This window comes from Apostichopus japonicus, chromosome 12, assembly GCF_037975245.1.
Source record: "Apostichopus japonicus isolate 1M-3 chromosome 12, ASM3797524v1, whole genome shotgun sequence".
Taxonomy (NCBI): domain Eukaryota; kingdom Metazoa; phylum Echinodermata; class Holothuroidea; order Aspidochirotida; family Stichopodidae; genus Apostichopus; species Apostichopus japonicus.
The window spans coordinates 31,974,222-31,995,839 of record NC_092572.1 but is presented as its reverse complement, the minus strand read 5'-3'; the positions used below and the strand labels follow the sequence as shown (position 1 = coordinate 31,995,839).

The 21,618-nt window shown below is 38.6% G+C and overlaps 2 protein-coding genes across 14 annotated transcripts in view; both read left to right on the top strand.

Moving 5' to 3' along the window:
- LOC139977751 (uncharacterized) overlaps window positions 1-21,618 on the top strand; it is a 177,053-nt gene that overhangs the window by 132,998 nt on the left and 22,437 nt on the right. The window lies entirely within an intron of this gene.
- LOC139977745 (NLR family CARD domain-containing protein 4-like) overlaps window positions 1-21,618 on the top strand; it is a 346,755-nt gene that overhangs the window by 307,777 nt on the left and 17,360 nt on the right. For 3 of the 5 annotated variants that reach the window (XM_071987331.1, XM_071987332.1, XM_071987330.1), the window contains exons 4-5: window positions 11,199-11,407; window positions 17,479-17,585. The exons of 1 other annotated variant lie outside the window; for it this stretch is intronic. In XM_071987331.1, the coding sequence (XP_071843432.1) occupies window positions 11,199-11,407; window positions 17,479-17,585 (316 nt within the window). Of the gene's footprint in view, window positions 1-11,198; window positions 11,408-17,175; window positions 17,586-21,618 lie in introns of those variants that run through there. One more of the 5 variants, XM_071987333.1, reaches the window with a different exon arrangement.

The following is a 21,618-nucleotide window of genomic DNA, read 5'->3' as shown; positions in this document are numbered from 1 at the left end:
CAGTGTAAGTTGAGTCTCGTCTATCCGACATGCTCAGTGATTAACCTCGTACTATCGCGTACTATCGACTAGCGAAATCTATCGTGATAGTATTGCGTCACTATTTGAAGCGTATTCTATAGTTTGTGTTAACATATTGTTAACTTATTGTTATTATGACGTCACACATGGCTCGTGTTTTGGTGGTTTGCTCTGTGGTGTGGCGGGCTCTGAATCACGCGTTATTAGAAGCGTATACAGATGTTTTGTTTTAAATGATTCGGTTTGTTGGGTAGAAGACACCCAAACTGGTTCAAATTGGTTGAGTGGCCATTTGCATGTGCTCATCTGCATATCAGCTTGGTACTCAACCAATGAAGAGTTGGGTGAGGGGTTAGCTATAAGTTTGGACCAATCAGGTTCAAGGGCAGAGCGTGTGCCCTGTGCATCGCGTCGTAATTTGTTATTGTAGAATCGGTGGTTTAAGTGTCTCCTAAAGACGTATCGGGGAGTTTATCTCCCAAAGCCACAGACGTATAACAGAGGGCTCCGTAGTATATCTTTATGATCAGCATTTATGCCTGTGCATTTTAATTATCCCAAGTTATCAGTAAACGAACTCACACGATGTGTTGTTTGTGTATTGTTACGAAGTGTGCGTCATGTAAAGTTGCAGTGCTACTGCGCGTGTGCGTGTTTGTGCGACTGTGCGTGAGTATGTGTGAGTAACAAACCAAAGTTATAGTTATATTCAGAGTTAATAAAAAGGAACTTATTATCAAATATCCGCTTTTGGAGATTACTTATTAATCCTTTCCTGTTCACGCTCGGTTCAACGTTATTAGTGTAAGGCCCGGCTTACCGTTACCTGGAACTATCAAAATAACCCTTACAACTACAAGTGACTTTTATCAGGATATTGTTTACTACAAGCTTGGAAAGAAGTCAATATTTTATCATTTCTTAAGCCTTTTGAAATGACGAGATGAAAGTATTTTGGTTTTTCAACATTAATCAGAAAATTTCCAAATTATACACTTGGATATAAGTCGAGGGGTAGGGGTTTGGGCAATGTTACATTCAGCTTAGAAGAAGGCCACTTCAACGGGTGTACACCCCTCCCCGCCCCTCACGACTTTACAAAAACAGTATTCATAGGCAAAACTGCATAGTGTATAGACCAATTTTAGACCTAATTGGTAGTGTAATTATGCCTCGGAGTGCACCATGTAACATCAATTTTCAAAACAATTTCAGGGGACGGGGCTACTGTGATTTGCCTTAAACAAGCCAACGACCACACCTCCTCCGCTTTTAAATTCTTCTTTCCACTCTGGCCTTTCCATAAAAGTGTAGGCCCTACCTAAGTCAGTTGGGATCCCCCCCCCCCCCCTTGAAATCATCTGCTATTAAAATGTGATACATGACTACATGAAGGTAACATGCTATAATGTGTACCTCTTTGTCAGACATTATTGTATATAAGAATAATAACTGGTTGGGCAACATGTCCACCTAACGGCTATGTATACAGCATAACTGGACGGGCAAGACTGTATTTTCTGATTTTCCATGCAATTACACAACAGTGGTTTTAGCATCGGTCAGTTCAGTTTTCAAACTTCACACTAGTATTCTTTAGAACAACCTTAAGTTTAGACAAAAATTATAGTCTAGGTACGCCTTAAAATGGTTTCAGTCATAGGGCCCCACCCCCTACATAGAATTGCATTGAACGACTCCACAGCAACACCATCACAACTTTCGAATCCACCTATAGTCTGACCATAAAGGGTCATTCCCCTTCCTAAATTTGTCGGGAGGATTTTGGAATGTGAACCCACGTTATTGGGTACTAAACCATACAGGAGAGTCGATCCGTTTTCAGGATTGGAGAAGCAAACGTACCGATACAGCCCCTCTATGAATACACATATACTTGATCAGAAATATACACACATTTTAGCCACAAGATGTACCTCCTCCTATATGTTCTACACCCTTTCCCATATCTATTAGACATGTGGCAAATCATTTGATTGGCGTGGGAAGGGATCAAAAATTGAATGGGTTGGGGAGGGAGTCGGGAGGCATCCCAATTAAGCAAACAATACACATTTTGTCAATGTTACTGTGACTCACATGGAACACTGAAAATTCAAAATGTTCATATCAAGATATATGTTAATTATTTTATCCCGACAGTTTCGAATATTTCTGGAAAATTCAACCCTTTTTCAATATTGAAACCCTTTTCTTGAAAATCAAGATTGTCCTAAAATTGCCACCTGTAATTTAACCGTAATTCTCAACATTAAACTAGTTTTTCTAAATATTAAACCTCATCGATTTATTTCGACCTCTTTAGTTCCCTCCATGTAAAATGTCGATTTCTTTTTGTTTAAATTTTAAACTTTTAAATGTCGACTTATCATCTAAAAATATTGGCGTTTTATTTCCAAACTTGTACGTTTCTCTCGAAATTGCCATTGCATTTCTCGAAATCAAGATTTCTTTCTAATTTAAATTTCAACTATTTATCCCAAATAGTAAACTTTTCTTGCTGAGTATGGTACTAAGACAAGAGGGACACAAAAAAAGGGGGGGGCACATGAATTGACTATTAACATTATTGGTGAAATGTCGACGTAGTATTTTGATTTGAGCAATTACGAGGTACTTGAAAAGACAAAACATCGTTTGATTGCCTGACACTCTCTTTGCTGGTGCAATGATTCAGCTGAATAATCCAGCACTGACATAGAGTGGAATTAATGACAAAGGTGATTGGGTGGGGGGGGGGGGGTGAAAAAAAGTTGTGTAGTTACATTTATTCCAATAATTTCATGATGATCAAGTGATGACTGAACAAGGATGTTCAATTTATGTTATTCCATGTAGGTTTTAATATTCATTAAAAGTGTACTCCTTAAACCACTTGAAAGAGACGGTATTCAAACTTTTGTTTTGTGTTTATTGATTGTTTATGCATCCACTAGCAGATAATAGGGTGGGGGAATGTGTACATCCAGGGACGTCGCTAGAAGGGGGGTGTATCCAGTGGCGTCGCCAAGGGGGGGGGGGGCAGGGGCACGTGCCCCCCCCCCCCTGGAAAACCTAGTGCCCCCCGAGTGCCCCCCATCTGAGATTTGGGTTGGTAAAAAAAATATATATATTTTGTTATATTCAACTCCCATCATCTGAGTTGGTTTTTCATAAGGACAAAGAAGCACAGTAATTCGTATTTTCTTCAAATTCCTGAAAAGTAGGCCACCCCTACTCTCCAGAGAACACATCAGAATATGAAAAAACGCGCTTTATTTTTTCTGGACCCATGAGTAATATCGTTGCTCTGAACTGGGTACTGCATTATGTTGCCTTGGTCTGAGGTTGACAGGCTATAGGAGCTGACGAAATGTGAGAATGTCAGGGTCCGCAGGCACCATACTTGCCTATATTTGTGGACCCATATATTAACCCTGTTGTGTAGGGGGTGCAGAGGTCATTTGAGGTCAGATGCTTGTAGGAACAAATGGCGAATGTTCACACCTGCATACTGAGCCATACTCGATGTGTGATCAAACTTTGGATTGCATGGTGAGATCCCTGATAGGAGCCAATAACGATGCTGGAACCTGTTACATCTTAATAGATAACTGGAGAAAACGAGAAGGACAAGAAAGGAGTCGGGGGTCATGCACACATTAATTCAACAAATGTAGGTTCTATTGATAGGGTTAGGCATAATATCGATAGCATGTCGTTCATATCCTCTGCAAAATTCTGCGCGTTGTTAAAATCATTAACTCAAAAATAGCAATTTCTGGAGATATCTTCAGATCGAATTTAGCATCAAATGTGGCACCATTTTGCATCTAGCCCATCCTCCGTATGCGAAAATTTTCCAAAGGGGAGGGGGCCACCCCCTCCCCTTAGACCCCTCCCCCAGGACGACGATCCGTATCCACCTAAGTGCAAGCCCCCATCAAATGCTGGTGCCCCCCTGTGTCCCCCCTGTGCCCCCCTAGACTGAAAAGTCTGGTGACGCCACTGGGTGTCTCAGGCCCCCCCCCCCCCGATCTTGGTAAAAATTACGATAGTTGGAAAATTTGAGTGCGACAGTCGGAATTTCCGACTGCTTCAATTCGGAATTTCCGACTGTCGCACTCTAATTTTTCTGACTGTCGCACTTTTATTTTCATATGTTCTTGTAAATTGTGAGTGACATAAAATTTTCGATCAAAATTGACCTTTAATCAGTCATATTTACCACGTTTTCCTCGTCACATTGAGAAATTGTATCTCGCGATCCTTATACTCCACCATACAAAACTTCGTATGATTTTGAATACTCTAAAAAAAATACAACGTTCGCCAGCTTCAATTCGGATAATTTATGTATTAATTTTGCTATTGGGTGGGTCGACCCTGTTCGCTTGCTTCAAGTAAGTTCAGGATATACAGGGACGAAGCCAGGGGGAGCAGGGGAGCGACTGCTCCCCCCTTTCAGTGTCGAAAAATATGTTTAAAAACTGTTGTTATCACACTGCTGATACACGGCGATAACGATATTTGTTTTTAGGCCACTGCACATCTGGCTGTCTTACAAAATATGAAAGTTTATATTGTCCATCAGTTAAGTTCGTCAAATGTATTTCTGATATATTATGTAAAAGAACATGTAAAAGAATTCAAACAGGAAAACGAAATCTGCTGATAATATGATATCATATGATAATGATGAAACTGGCAACAAATTGCACCAGATCGCATCTAAGGACCTTCAATTGTTCACAAATATCTCAAAGGGGAGGGGGACACCCCCTCCCCTTAGACCCCTCCCCCATAACGATCGCAAAAGGTGTTCCCTCTTTCAAATTCCTGGCTACGTCGTTGGGATATATATTGTCTCTATGGTATACAATTAAAACACCAATGCTAATCTATGGAAGCTTAAAAGTGCCATCAACATAAGCAAAAACTTTGCCCCATAAGGTACAAATGTATCGAAAAAAGTTCGGAACATAAGTGCAGTCGCGAAAGATGGGGTGTCTGACTGACACTGACCGTATCGTTGACGATTAGTGCGGGGGTGGGGGGTGTACAAGGCAGCAGTCGGAATTTTCTGGCTCCAAAACCCATCCAGTTGGAATTTCAGCCAATACACCCCCCCAATCATCAGGCCTTAGCTACGTCCCTGTATACATCAAATGCTTTTGCCCAAATTTTAACCGGTGGTGGGGAGGAGGGGGTTGGGGACTAACACCCTACCTCTTAGGTAGAAATGTCAGTGATTGCTTGATCTACTTGATATAACAGGCGCGTATCCAGGATTTTCTAACCCGGGGGGCGCGAATTACTATCTAAGCGGAGCGCCACCATCGGTTGGCGCGCAGCGTACAAGAAAATTTCTGGTTTTGATACCCCCCAGATCACCGGAAACGGCACTTCTCGGGCTTGAAATGACCAACCAGATGTAAACTTTTTGCCTGAGAACCAAGTATTTCCTAATAGTTTTTTTTTTTCCATCCATAACCTTTTTGAAGATTGTCAACCCGGCACACGTCATGTTCGACCTGATCGCATCTCCTGTGGGTCTTTGCTTTTGTAGGTGATTCTACGTCGCGGCCCACAATACCCGTCAGCCCCACTTTTCAAGGTTTTAAGCCCCAAATTTGTTCAGAATTTGAAAATTCACATTTCTCGAGAATAAACTCACTTGAAAACATACCCATAATGTTGTACAAAATTTCATCTAGGGACAACCAATATAGAAAAACTTCCTTCTACCCCTAACAGACCGGTCAAAATTGCACGAGTAGAGGGAAGTGTGATGCAGAATGTTGGTCATAAATTTTCGAAAATTCAGACACAGTTAATTTATTGGTGTAGAAATATTAAACCTGTTATAACGGCTATTATAAAACTTGGTTAGAGGAAATGAAAAAATAGCAGATATTTCCGAAAGCGAACACTACACACATAGGCGTAGGAGGCGCGGCGGCAGTGGCGGAGCTAGGGGTAGGTATTGGTCAGGAGGGGCGAGAATGGTCTGTAGGGGCGCTTTCGACACTATCTAAGCGGAGCGCCACCACTGGTTGGCGCGTAGCGCACAGACAATTTTTGAGTAAAGATACTCCCTAGATCGCCGGAAATGACCCTTTCAGGGCCTGGCTAATTTGCAGATAAACGAAGAATAGGGTGTCATCGCCAAATTACACCAACAAAATGTGAGAAATGTCAATAAGTAGATGAGAGCGCAATAAAAAAGTCAATAATCTAGAATAAGTAAAAAGTGGTAAAGAGCTGAAAAAGGCGCCAGCAGTCCATTTGAGTCCGTCAGGGGGGGCATCCGCCCCCCTGACCGTATGGACGCTCCGCCACTGCGCGGCGGGGATGCAGCCCCTAATTCGCCATTACTAATGTAAAAGAGAGTTTTGACATAATTGGACCTCCATGCAAGGGCGGCGGAACCGGGGGGCACAGGGGGCACGTGCCCCCCCACTTTTCCTCAGGTTAAAAATGTGCCCTTTTTCTACATAAAAATTGAGGTGCCTCAAGTTAGCAAGAGGCCAGGGAACCAGAATGAACACTCGGGAAGGGCCGTTTCCGGCCATCTGAGGGGTTTGTCCGCGCCAGCCGATGGTGGCGCTCCGCTCAGATAGTCGTGCATACAACTTTGCCAATCTTGGCTACGCCCGTGACTTTTAATGAATTTCTGTGGATCAAACTCAAATCTATTTCGAATGGAAAAAATTTGTTAAGATATTAACAAGAAATAAACTCTAATTCGGAAGATTCCTACATTAGCAACTAGCATGATTTCACCTCATTTTGTCTCAAAAGAAAACTTGTTCCTTGTTTCCCAATTTGCACATTGGATATTGCAGTGCTAGTATGCATATTTTCCTTTAGGGGGGAGGGGGGGGGGCGTTGATGGAGTGATGTGTATACACAAATAAGATAATACAATAAGAGTTACAAAGGGTACTAAATATAAGGCTGCATCAGTCCAATCGAATTTCTGCAAAGTGCCCTTTGATGTCGGTGCCCCCCCCCCCCCAGATTAAAAGTGCTTCCGCCGCCCTTGCCTCCATGCTTTTTATACATCTACATGAGACATGTCGTTGTTTAGATTAGCATCCCGCGGTATACTGCGCAATTTGAACGGACCGTACGGTACATGATGGCATGCGATGTAATAACCGATGCTTGCTTATATGATATTGACATTGACACGTTGAATGCGCGCTTTGCGCGCGAAAATTTTTGGTTATTTTTTCAGGCAAGCCGGACAGTTTTGAGGATTTTCATCCTGGAACGCCATTTTCATGCTCACTGATATGATGTGATATCTGCTGTTTGCGTTACAAATTCAAACAGGCGCGTAGCGAGGAATTTGCCAAGGGAGGGGCGAAGCCTGTAGGCAAATTATCTAAGCGTAGCGCCACCATAGGTTGGCGCGAAGCGTACAAGCAAATTTTGGCCGAAAATGTCTCCCAGATCGCTGGAAATGACACTTCCCAGGCCTTGTAAGTTGCATCTAAGCACTTTCTATTTTGAAATTACTTAGCGATATCATTTAAAAAAATGCTGAATGGGGGGGGGGGGCGGTCGCCCCCATCTCAGAATGCGTCATGTTCCCCGACGACACGGTCGAGTTCGAGACCAGCCACAGTTGGTTTCATAGCACAATTCTACACACGCGTTATGATAGACCATATATAGTATATATATAGATCATTAGTGAGAGAGGAAACTGGAAACGTCAAAAAAATGGAGTTGTCGGTGTAAGGGGTAGGGTGAGGCACACTTTTACGAAATCATTGATCCGTCACTGGCTACCCTTCAGCGCTGTAATGATGTCACTGTTCCTCTTTCTCTTCCCGGTGTCTTCGCGTTTTTCTTTTACTCCCTCCTTTTCTCCTTCTTCTCTCTTTCTTCTTTTTCTTTTCCCTTCCTTCCTCTCCTCCTCCTCTTTTCCCCCTCTTTTTTCCTTTTTTCTTCTCTTTTTTTTCTCTCCTTTTTTTCTTACCCGGGGGGCGCGCGCCCCCAACGCCCCCCCCTGGATACGCACCTGATATAAGTTGTGTTGTATTATTTACTTCATCGACCCCTTCCTTACTTCATACCCAATCGACGTCAGGTTCAAACTGTCTGTTTGCACCGGGTATGTATAACGTTACGTCCGTCGTACATTTACTTCTATTGGCGCCAAAATGTCTGTTACAAATTTCAAACATCATGCCCGCGAACAGCTGGGAAACACCTGTATATATATGAATATCGGTGACTCATGCTATTGAATACCTGTTCACATCTATAGTAATAGTATGTATCACTGTATGGTTTAGTGTTATATTATTGGAGTTGCAGAGTACGTATATTCGTGGAGGTTGTTTGTTACCATTGACTTGTTGAGTGGTTATTAAGATGGATTTTTTAATGGAGAGGAACCGCTGTTAATATAGTTAAAACAGTAATTATTGATCAGAGAGATAATTTGACGGTAAGGTATGAAGGCATGCTAGGATGTGTACAAAGGCCAGGCCTAACTTAGGTAGGCTATAGGCTAGACTAGTAATACAGTTAGGTTATGTTAGAAATCTCAAACATCACCCGCGAAAAGTTAGAATTACTACTTTTAGCAAGAGGACATGCTTAGCAAATCCAACTAATAAAAAATAAAATCTTTGCCTAGTTGTTGTCTGATTATCAAAAAATTCCAAGTTAAAGCATATCTGAAATAGAAAGGAATTGAATAAAATGCAATCGAGACACTGAGTTTTCTTTACGGATCTTAAGATAAGCGAAGAATAAAAACCAGCGATTAACATTCTAGGTGAGCTGATGCCTATCCTTTACTTCGAAAACAATAACTCCATTCTAGCTAAGAAAAAGTATCCATAGACAAGCTGTATAATCTTTGTTATCCCTTCAAAAATCTTAAATCACAGAAAATTGTTTAACTCGATTTTAATCGTACATAACAAAACCTTATAGGCTACTAGGCATGAATACAAGTCAATTTATAACACAGTGGCGTAGGAAGGTACTTTTGAGTGTGGGGGTGGGGGGGCTGAAGACTGATTGCCGGCCTGGGGGAGGGGTTTAAGGGGAGGGGGTGTTCCCCTCCCCCTTTGGATTTTTTTTGCATTTCCAGGTGGCCTCAGATGCAATTTGGTGCAATATAGCACACTTCAACCCACCCACTCCATTTTGTATATAGGCTAATTTTGCATTTTCACCTGGCCTTAGATGCAATTTGCTGCTCCAAATGAGATTTTTTTCTCATTTGGAAATGAAAAAGGGGTTTTCTGACTTGCGAACCGGGGGTGGGGGGCGGAATGATACTTCCGCCCCTCCATATTTTTCACTGGGGGCTAGCGCCCCCCAGCCCCCCCCCCCGGTTCCTACGCCCTTGTAATAACATCCCACAATTATTATTGTAATCACCTAACTTACTATTAATCTACCAGTTCAGACATTTGAGCAAATTGTGTAAGAAACCTGCAGCTTTTTACCGAGCAGGCTAACTGAAATAATGTTATTATAACTGATTATTAGTTGAATGACCTAACTCCTGCCGATATACCTGACACTTATGGGAAATATAGTTTGTATAGGGCCTACTGCTTTGAGCCTCTTTAAAACAGTTTTCCAATTTAAGTATCATAATAATAAAATGCAATAAATAGTTATTAAAAAAAAAACTCTTTCGTCCATGTCTTTCCAGCAGCAACTAGATCGTGGTGTTCCACTCACAGCTGTTTATGTATTAATATTGCCCACTTAATTAGAAAAAAACGTACGTCATTTTCAAGCCGGCCAACAGACTTATGGCGCATGATATTAAAAATAAAAATGGTTTTGAAATTGAATGTGCGCCATTTCTTTTACGCTGCAACACCCCACAGCAGGCAGACGTTAGGAAGAGCCGTAGCTCTAACGTTAGTTTTAAAAGGGCGCAGTCCTCTCATTAAACTTATAATTAACTGATTAATCTCTCGTGTTTGTTAATTTACATTTGACCGCTAACTGTTCACACCCTCTGAACTCCATAATAACAGAAAATATTACAACGAAGACCCTATCGATCTGATTAAACTGAAAAGTTGTATTACTTAATAAGTATAATTAAACTCTTAAGGATATGAAGTGTTTCCAGATAACAATATTATTTGTAAAACAAGCGCATGGTACTATTTAATTGGAAGATACGATAAAGTTTAGAAAGTTAGGATCATAAGCAATACCCAATTTAGGAATATCTACAAACACAAAGAAATAAAAATGCTAACATTTCGAGAAAAAAAATCCACTAGAAGTTATGTCACACACAAGCCGTAACTTAGGAATTAATTTGATAACTAAACACAGATCATCTTTTAAACAAATCGTAATAATTGGAAATAATTATAATTTAAGCAGAATAGTAGGATTTGGATCAATAATTAAATAATTTGAATATTAAAATTTGAGTTTAAGCCTCATAACCTTTCTCTCTTGAAACTTGAATTTGATCTACATCTGCTTCTCTAAATTGCACATTAATTATAAGAAACAACCTATTTATTAAACATAATTCTTCCAAATCTCCTTAAACTTTATAAAAATATTGTATTAGTTGAAGTAAAAGTTTTCTTTTCATGATTCCTATTACACTAGTGACTAATAGTTACATTTAAATTGCATTTTACTTCTGAAAGTTCTAAATTAAAACCCAAATAAATGTCATCAATATTTTTCTTCAAAAGATAGAATAATCTCAGTTTTTGATTAACAAGTTTTAATCAAATTCTCAACCCGTCATTGAAATTTGTCTTCTATTACCTAATCAATTAAAATATGTAACCTCACATTCTGCTTTATTAGGCCTTACTAGCTATAAAACCGTTAGTTAATCATTTAATTGTAAAACAATAAAACTAACCCTTTAATCCTACATTAATACTTTATTTTCCTCATATCTAATCTAATTATTCTTCTTAATATTTGTCTCCCCGTAAAATCAATCCTTTATTTCCTTTCCATTGATTTATTCCTTTTAACAAATAAACACGACCTAAATGTCCTAGTTTATCGCTTTAACATATCTTTATTTTTATTTCGTTATTTTTATTATTTATAATATCATAATAATTATTCTAATCCTTACCAAATCCAATCTATTTATCTCTATCTACTCTATTATCAGTAACTCTATTCTTTCATTCTAGATTCCTATCTCCTGTGTTTATCTAGAGCTCTGCTCTCCTAGAGTTGATGAGTCTGGTCTGAACCTTATCCTTGAGTCTGGTCTCTCTCTCTCTATCCTGAGTTCTCTCCAGGAGCTGGTGATCAGGGACGACAACAGGAGACTAACTAATGAAGAGTTGGCGGCCATCTTGTCTTACTCCTCACAGTGTACAAGCTTGAAGGAGCTGAGGTAAGTATTCCGGTGTAGATGTTAGAATCATCATAACAGTTAAACAGGGAATTAATTTAATTAATAAAAGTAATCTTTATTAAACTTACAATAGAGAATGTAAAGTCTGCTGTATTTAATGTCAAGGATTGGATTTAATAAGTTTAGTTGGATTCATTTTAATAATTAGGTCATCGACTAAAGAATTCTGTAGGATGTTTTGATAAATAAAACAAAATATAATCATGGATAAATAGGGAGTATTTTAAGAGTGTTGGTAAGAGAGGGGTGGAAGGGTGGGTGGGGGTTGTTAAAAATGTTCTTTGTTTAGTTTAATGGTAAAATTTAATTAAGAATTAGGTTTTAGAATGACAGGAACCTTTATTATGATAAATTAAGAGATATATACACAAAGCAGTTGGATGTTAATAATTCTAGGGAGTACAATGAATATTCTAATGTAATGTTCTATAAGGAATAACTCTTATTTTTCACTGAAACCTCCAAAATATTTGATTTTCAATTATGAACAATTAATTTTAGAATTTCTCAACGAAAAAATTGAAAATCGTTATTAATATTAAAGTAGTAAAATGATGGCAATAAAAATAGCGAAAACTAATAACTTTGTTGTTATAAACTCCTCATAACTGTGATCAGATTATGATACTCTAGCAAATACCAAACAAGCAACCAATAAAACAGTTTTAGTTGTCGAAATTTCAAAAATAGCTACTCAATATAGGTTAACAAATTAAAAGAATATAAAAGTTAACAAAAAGGATATAAATAATTGCAATTGAGTTACCTATCAAAATAAAATAAGATTATTGCCGTAAATATCATTCAAGGCAAATCTGTATTTTCAGAGGTTCAAATTTAATCCATTTAAAACTAGATCAATTTCTTCTTTATAGTTTTAAATACGATGTTATACAAAATAGGCTAAATTAATATTTATGCTTATATTTTAGCATAATTTTTAACAATAATTAAAACTTTAACCGAGAGCTTCAGCTTTGTATAATTTATAACTTTAAACAAAAACTGTTTAATATTTGAATATTCCTCGTATTAATGTAACTTATACTTGCTTCGATCATGAGTGTAAATTAATCTTCCAAGACACCCCCCCCCCCCCACCCAACCCAACATCTCGCCTCATCTAGCCTTCATTGGTCCCACAGATCAAACCTCGTAAAAAATGTTCCTTTCCGTCCTTACCATTCACAAAATAATTAGTGACATCTTCAACTTACAGCTGACATGTTACTAAAATAAGAAAGCGGCACCGCCCCCCCTTCCCCCCTTCCCCCCTTCCCCCTTCCCCCACCGCGCCTCCCCCACATCTCGAAAGAAAATACGAAAATCTATTTAGTAGTTACATAAATAATATACAAGTGAAAAGAATGCTGCTTAATTATGTTATATGTAAAATACCGCCATTCCGGGAATAACTGTAACCGCGCAGAAAAATATCACTGGAAATAATTCACTGTTACTATTTGGTCTGGCTATAAAAACAATATATAACACAGAATGTTTATTCCCCATCTAGACTAAATACCTTACCCCAATCCCAGTGTGCTCTTCAGTAAGTTTAGACTGCCCCACTCCCCTTAACACGCCTTACCTGGACCCGCCACCACTCTCCCTTTGCCACCTCCCCCCACCCCCATCCCCGTCGTACATAATCGATTTTTAGGGCACTTCAAATCCATTCCATGTTTCTACCCATAACATCATCAACGTTTTAATACACACAGTAGGCCTACTCTACTTCTACAATAGTTTCTGCACAGACGATTGATTCAAACAATTTATTTCTAAAGTAAGATGGCACACCTGGAACTCCCGTAAATACCTAATTAGCATAATAATAGATGACACGAGCCAGGTAAAGCTATGAATAGAAAGATAAACGAGCCAAGTGTCTATTGCACACCTGGAATGTTGTAAGTTCTGTCATACAACGTAACCATGGAAACCGACGCTAAGTAGGTCAGTCCGTGTCTAGCAGTGGCTGGGAATAATGCATCATTTTATTCAATACGGGTTAGGTATATATCAAACAGCCAGCCATTCAGTGATACTGTATGTCATATGCCATGATATTACAACGTGTTCTCATTAATATTCTTTGTTTATATATTTTAAATGAGTAACTATTTCCTTGGTTGTTTAATACATCCCTCACTTGCTCCTCTCCCTAATTTGATAGAAGGATTGTGTTATTTCCCTTTCTTCGTTTTTGTTCTGTATGTACTTCTCATTGGTATTCTGGAAGTCTGCCTATTTAACACATAATTGAATAGCCTTAATGTCACTCACATATATCTAATATGTGACTACGAACATTGCGGGTTCTTAATCGCCGAGTATTATTGAGAACATTTTTGTTCTGTAAAGTTGATATGCAGGGGCGTAGCGGGGGGTTTTGTTGAGGGGGTGTGGAGAATCTGATTTACCGACGGATCTGGAAGTGGTGACTAAAATGGGGGAGGGGTGTAAGTGGAGGCGGTAACCCCCTCCCCTTTTGGAAAATTTTTAGTTTTGAAACGCCCTTAGATGCAATCTGGTGTATATTTTAAGTCAAATTTGATTTGCCGACGGATCTGGAAGTGGTTACTGAAATGGGGGAGGGTCTAAGGGGAGGGGGTGTCCCCTTTGGAAAATTTTTAGTTTTGAAACGTCCTTAGATGCAATCTGGTGTATATTTTAAGTCAAATTTGATTTGCCGACGGATCTGGAAGTGGTGACTGAAATGGGGGAGGGGTCTAAGGGGAGGCGGTGCCCCCTCCCCTTTGGAAAATTTTTAGTTTTGAAACGCCCTTAGATGCAATCTGGTGTATATTTTAAGTCAAATTTGATTTGCCGACGGATCTGGAAGTTCTTACTGAAATGGGGGAGGGTCTAAGGGGAAGGGGTGTCCCCTTTGGAAAATTTTTAGTTTTGAAACGTCCTTAGATGCAATCTGGTGTATATTTTAAGTCAAATTTGATTTGTCGACGGATCTGGAAATGGTGACTGGAATGGGGGAGGGGTCTAAGGGGAGGCGGTGCCCCCTCCCCTTTGGAAAATTTTTAGTTTTGAAACGCCCTTAGATGCAATCTGGTGTATATTTAAGTCAAATTTGATTTGCCGACGGATCTGGAAGTGGTGACTGAAATGTGGGAGGGGTATAAGTGGAGGGGGTGTCCCCCTCCCCTTTGGAAAATTTTTAGTTTTGAAACGTCCTTAGACGCAATCTGTCGCATATTTTAAGTCAAATTTGGCACGGAAGAAGTTCCCGTTCTCCTTTTCTCTATTCAGCTTTCCTTCTTCCTTCCCCTTCCGCCCTCTTCACCTTTTCTCCTTTTGCCGACAGACCCAAAATTTGCCAACAGCGACCAAATTATTGGGGGGGGGGGTGTGACACCCCCACACCCCCCCGCTCGCTACGCCCCTGTTGATATGTTCATAATCCCATTACGACTTTTCAAGCTAACATTAATTACATAAAAACATAAATTAACTATAATCCATATTATTTGTCTTTCATTTAAGCTGTAAAAAAGGGGAGGTTACTCGTTTAATTGATAAACCATTTATTAATATGAAAATCGAACGTTTCGATTTCTTTGAAGTTAGCCAGCCCTGTCTACTGTTTTGTTCTTATCAAATAATATCAAGTGACTGTTAAACGTCTTCGACACTTATGATGAAAAGTGTAAGCACCCTGCAGGTGTTTATAGTGGCATCTTTATAATCAAATATTCATTGATAGTGTTTGCCATTACAACCAATAATAGTTTGGTTAAATCGTACTGAATATGCCAGATGAGATATTGTTCGTGTTTAGCAAAGAATAAGTAATTCGAAGGTTCATGCCGCCTTGCCAAATCTGAAATATAGTCATAATGACCAAGAAATCTACTAAGTTAATATATTTCGAAACATTTCTGAGCCATAAACCATTAACAAGCAAACAACAACACGAACAAGAAAGCAAAGTAAAGGAGATACTTTAAGATTCGTTTTATGAGATCTTATATCCCTTTAAATATCAAATTTTATACTGCACTAGTTGTTTTAAGCTGCACAGAACAGAAAGTGGATGAAATTATTCCCTCGAAGATTAAAATGAATAATAGATAACGAAAAATAGAAATCGATTTCAAATTTGCAACTTAACTATTTTTAGCGGAAATAGAAAGGCTTAGAAGGCTTTCATCATAACCTTCTGACTTTCTTCCAATTGTTTTACATTATAGTAATAACATATGCCATCAAAATGAAGTACAGATTTCTATCCCCGGTACACAATGAATGAACCAAGCAAGTTAACTATCGGTATAAACACTAATACAACTGCCAGGGTTATATCTAGGTCGTACATATGGCCAGTGTAAGTTAAGGTCAGAAGTCTATATCAAGTCAGTATCAAATCAGAACCGAGATAAGCCTGGTTCACCTACTGACGTAAGAATGATAGAACAAGAAGATAAAAAACCAGTCAATCCCCCCCCCCTCCCCCTCCCCACTTTCTCTTCACAACCATACTAAGAAAGTAAATAAGGAAACAAGCGGGCTCTTTGTGACTGCATGACCCATCAAATAAAAGTAACCAGGAATACCTACCAATGTGCCTTTGAATGTACAGTTATAATACAATTACCGCATGCTCTGTTTCCAAAGACAACTTGATATCCGTCTCAGCAAAGCTACTTGATATCGAAGTCGATCCTCCTCCCCCCCCCCCCTCATCCTTGCCCCCTCAAAAGTAAATATGATACGGTTCATGATCGCCCTGTACATATATCATTTGTTGCTGAAATAAAAACAAGACAGTTATTAACTTGTTTAAATTAACTCATTGTGTCATGATTTGCGATGTTTTACATGAATCATGGTGGTATGCTGATTAAAACTATATATACTGTGATGGTAACATGTTCGTCAAGTAACAAAAAAAGTAAAGGTAAATAAAACAGAAAAGAAACCAAAGGAGAGGTGTTATGTTCCTGGAAATACAGTTAGTAGAGATCTGTGGGTTATTGTATTCCATCGGTCACATATCCGGGGTTTTCGTTACGTCAATTCGCAGCGAATAGAGTGAAAACATGTCAAGTAATTGTGCCTAAATATCGCGAATCTACGCTTTCAGAACCCATAAAGAGAAAGACGAATGTTCTTCGCATTGACCGCTAGGCATTATAAGAATGCAAGATTCAGTTGTGTACACTTCGTGACGGGTGGGCTATAGGTAAATCAGCATTTACATATCGCGCAGTCAAGTTTTTAACGCTTTATGTTGTTTGCTCTCAATGAATCAACGATTACGTGAGATATGATCTAAGGTTTGAACTGATGAAGAACTGATGATAGACCCAAATTTTGCATAATCATTAAGGAAAGTCACTATCTTCTCTCAACTTTGTTGATCCATTTTATATGTATATACACGCACAATTGGATCCACACTACTCATTGTTTTAACCCCAGCCAAATGACGTAATACACGTTATACAGGACGACAAACTCGGTGACATTTGTTGAAAAGTTTTATAAACATAACCAAGGTGAAGAGTGTTTGGTCTGTAAATTTAAGCAAGTGTAAACACTTCACTGTTAATCAATCTGACTTCAAGCATTAAGGCTTTTTTTTTTTATTTCACCTTTACCTATTGTCGTTAAGCTAATTAAAAAGTCCAATGCTTTTGACTCCCTCTAATTAAATTTTCCTTTCATGTACTTAATAACATGAACTACGGCCGTTACTGTGTTTGAACTAAACTGTATTTTTACAGACCTGGAGATCAAGGATTGAGGTTCCGATGAAAATGTAATTGTTATATTTGATACATTCCAGTGCTTCGTAAGCAGCAATTTTGTTACACTTCAAATTAAATTTGTTAGTTTGTTTTCATGTGTCTATGTTTACTAAAATTTGACTTCCAATTTCGTTTATCGGTCTTAATCTGATCCACAATATCGTTCATATCTTATTTTGAACATATGAGCCATTTTCAATTCTTTATTATATTAGATGAATGACACATCACTCTCCTTAGAATCGTTACCATGATGTGATTCTTATCATTACTTCACAGGTTTAGTGTCCCTCGCTTAAATGTGAGTGGAGCAGTAGGATATATTCTACCAGAGACTATTCCGGTCACATCGATCCCGTCATCATTGAAATCAAGAAATGTCAAAGGTAAAATAAATGACGTCAGTATAAATTAATAGTATGGTCATATTATATCAATTAATACATGAACGCTTTGAAAGTAGGTTGTTATCAATAAAATAAATGTACATTATGTGGAGCATATCTGGAATATGCTCTCTTCTAAATTAATCAAATTAGTATAGTCCTACATTTCCGAATAATGCATTAAGAGCAAGCTATCATAAAATATCACAAAGTATGTAGGCAATCAGGACTGGAAATTACTCTGTATGTGGTGTGTAAGAGTTAATGAACATAATAATATTCCAGATACTGTATATGACAGTGTATACATAACACGTGTTGAAGAATTAAACAAGTTATTTAAGAAAACCTTCAAATATTCTAAGCATATTCCATTTGTATATATCGCAGTTTATTAACGTAACATGCTAGGGATAGTTAAGGCATGCATGTTTGTGGTTTATTTATTACCAGCGAAATAGGATCAAGTAACTGGACGTGCAATGATTTGTATATGAATGCTATTAAGTACGTCTGCTTACATCAAAGGTACAATACTAGTTGGAAGTCTTACCATGATTATTCAACAACAAATTAAGTATGTGCTTATATGCTAATTAAGCTACATATATCGCAGGTTTTCATTTATTTCAAATTAATCGATATAGTGACATTTTATTGGTTCATGTCTTGCGTCACCAATACCTGAACAAATAAACGCATAATAAGCGTCGCAGTAAGTACTCGAGCAGACATGCGGACAACAAGCTGTACCACCAAGACAAATATATTCATACTGAGGTAGCCTATATAGGGACACATCCACATCAACTCTCAGATTGGTTTGTAATACTGCTATTGTAGATTAATTCATGGAACTTTGGGGGAAATCTTACATCTGACTCGAAATAAATTAGTAGAGAAACTGAGCACCGAAGATATTCTTTAAAAAATTATTTCAAGGTTAACTGTCATTTGAGATCAGCAGAGGTGAAAGTCTGCAAACCTTGTAAAACACAGGACAGTTTGGATGTATGTCAACCTTTCCATGATTATTTCGAGTCATCATAAGTGCTACCTTATCAATGTACATTAAACAAAGATCTGTGAAAACTTTGTTGAGGGTTATCTTCTGATATCAGATTCCTAAAATATTTCACTAAGTACGTCACTTAATTTTTCATGCATATTTTATCTCTGATTATTTACTATAAGATAGGTTGTCAAGTAGTTTCACGCATGTCACAAATAGCTCGATTGTTTGTGTAAATAAAAGTAGAAGTTTAATTTTGATATATTTTATTAGATCGATAAAGTCACTGCTATAAGTCCAGGTTGTATTTTTATACAATGTTAAATTCAATAAATTCTCATTTAATTACTGGAGGCTCGTAAACTAACTGGACTACTAAGTCTGACACACAGGTTATTAGGTCAGCTCATACAGATGCACCACAGAATATACAATAATAAGTAAAACAATACCTATGACGTCGAATGACATATCAAACTATTACAAATTTGTCATTGACAAATTTAGATATTGTATGTCAGCTATTAAAAATATTCATATTAAAGTTGAGTCATAATAATTGACAAAACTGTGGATAACATTTAACATTTATGACTGCACTGAGAAGCCTACGTCATCATTTAATTTACCTTAAAGGCATTGCAGACTCGCCCTAAACTGCGTGCCGCGCTCTGAAAAGTTAAGTTTCCGTTGCTTGCAAATGACGTTTTCTTCTTTTCGCTACAAAATGCAGACAGTAATGAAACGTGATACACTGTTATCTTTGATCTAGACCTGAGATGTCCATCGCTGCTATGTACACTGTGTTGTGGGTATTAACCGTAGCTGTATGTATTGACTGTACGCTAGTGTCTAATTACCGACGGTAGCAAGCTGTGTGTGTATTTTCTGGGATCGATGGTGGTGTCTAACACTTCTGTTATACCTCACTCGAAACTAGGTCAGATTACCGGCATGAGACGTTTCTTTGTGCGCGAAAAAAAGCATAGATTTAGCATATTGTAAAACTGAATATCTAGATAACCGGGATAGTTTCACAAACATCACGAGCAATCAAATGTTTCATTTCCCTGTAAAATAACATATCTATATACTAATATTCTACCTACATGTATTATTTAAATTAATTAAGAGTAATGTACAAACATCTCTATCTCCACCTCTCAACATTTTTTCTCATACTCGTACACATTGTACCCTTGTTCGTTGTTCTGTGTTTAAAGGACACATCGAGATTCTCATTGTTAATGGTGGAGTGACGTCACTGCTGATGATGTCATCATTGCTCAACCTCAAAGACAGAAGTAGTTAGTGTAAACAACACATTTGCTCGAACCAGTAAATATTTGACTTCTGTTGACATATGTGTGTTTACTAAATTATCTCGTGAGGAACAGCTTAGCGAGAGATTCAGAGAAGATGTAGTCAAAGTCACATAAGTCGTGCATTATTTATTTACGAAAACGTTGATATTTGGACGCAAGGGCGACGGAAGCACTTTTAATCTGGGGGGGGGGGGGGCACCAACGTCGAAGGGCACTTTGCAGAAATTCGATTGGACTGATGCAGTTTGATATTTAGTACCCTTTATAACTCTTATTGTATTATCTTATTTGCGTATACACATCACTCCATCAGCGCCACACCCCCCCCCCCCTCCAGTGGCGGAGCTAGAGGTATTGGTCAGGGGTGGGGGCCAGAATGGTCTGTAGGGGCGCTTTCGACACTATCTAAGTGGAGCGCCACCACAGGTTGGCGCGGAGCGTTCAGACATTGTTTGAGTAAAGGTACTCCCTAGATCGCCGGAAATGACCCTTTCCGGGCCTTGCTAATTTGCAGATTATGAGACAAAATAATGTCAATAGGTAGATGAGAGCAAAATAATAAAGTCAATAATCGCGAATAAGTACAAAGTGGTGAAAAGCTGAAAAGGGCGCCAGCAGTCCATTTGAGTCCGTCAGGGGGGGGGGGGGCACCGCCCCTGACTGTATGGACGCTCCGCCACTGCCCCCCTCAAGGAAACAATGCATACTAGCACTGCAATATCTAATGTGCAAATTGGGAAACAAGGAACAAGTTTTCTTTCGAGACAAAATGAGGTGAAATCATCATTAAGCCCAAGTCCCTGCATACGTACGCGATCGATACATGCATGAACGCAAATGAAATATGTCAAAATACGAAAGGATGGGGTAGGTTATGGGATATTAAAACTATACTCATTATTCATAGTAGGCTATATTACAAGGTCACAATGTTATATAGCAATACATTTTTGGAAATGCATTAGGATTTCTGTGGCGAATTGAATATGCATAATGGCACTCACCAGAATGTTAGAAGCCTTGTGGTAGTAAACATAGGCGTAGGAGCCGGGGGGGGGGGGGGCTGCAGCCCCCCCAACCAATATTTTTTTTGAAAATTCGGGCAATACGCTGACAATTTTTCGGGCACCTACTGAAAGAAAAATAATTTGCTATGTGTTTTTCAATGGTTAAACTGATATTATTATCATCATTATTATTGTATACGACTTTCCAAATAATTATACCCAATATGGAAGGGTAATAACACGGCAAATGATTGTATGTTATTGGCATGTGATGTAATAACTGATGCATGCCTATATGATATGCATATTAACATGTTGAGCGCGCGCACAGCGCGCGACAAATTTTGGGAATATTTTCGGGCAAGTCGTTACAGCCCCCAAATCAAATTGGGCTCCTATGCCTATGGTAGTAAACATTTAAAACTTCCCGAAATATTTCATTCGACGTGGGTTTCGCTTTGTAAAACTCTTTTTTTATGTAGAAAATTTTTATGTAGAAAAAGGGCACATTTTTAACCTGAGGAAAAGTGGGGGGCACGTGCCCCCTGTGTCCCCCGGTTCCGCCGCCCTTGTTTGGACGAGTAACTAAGTGTATAAAACTTAAATTTATAATTTTATTTTTTCGGGCACTCTCATAACTTATTCCTCCTCCACACCCCCTCCCCACAACCCCATCACTCTCTACTTAT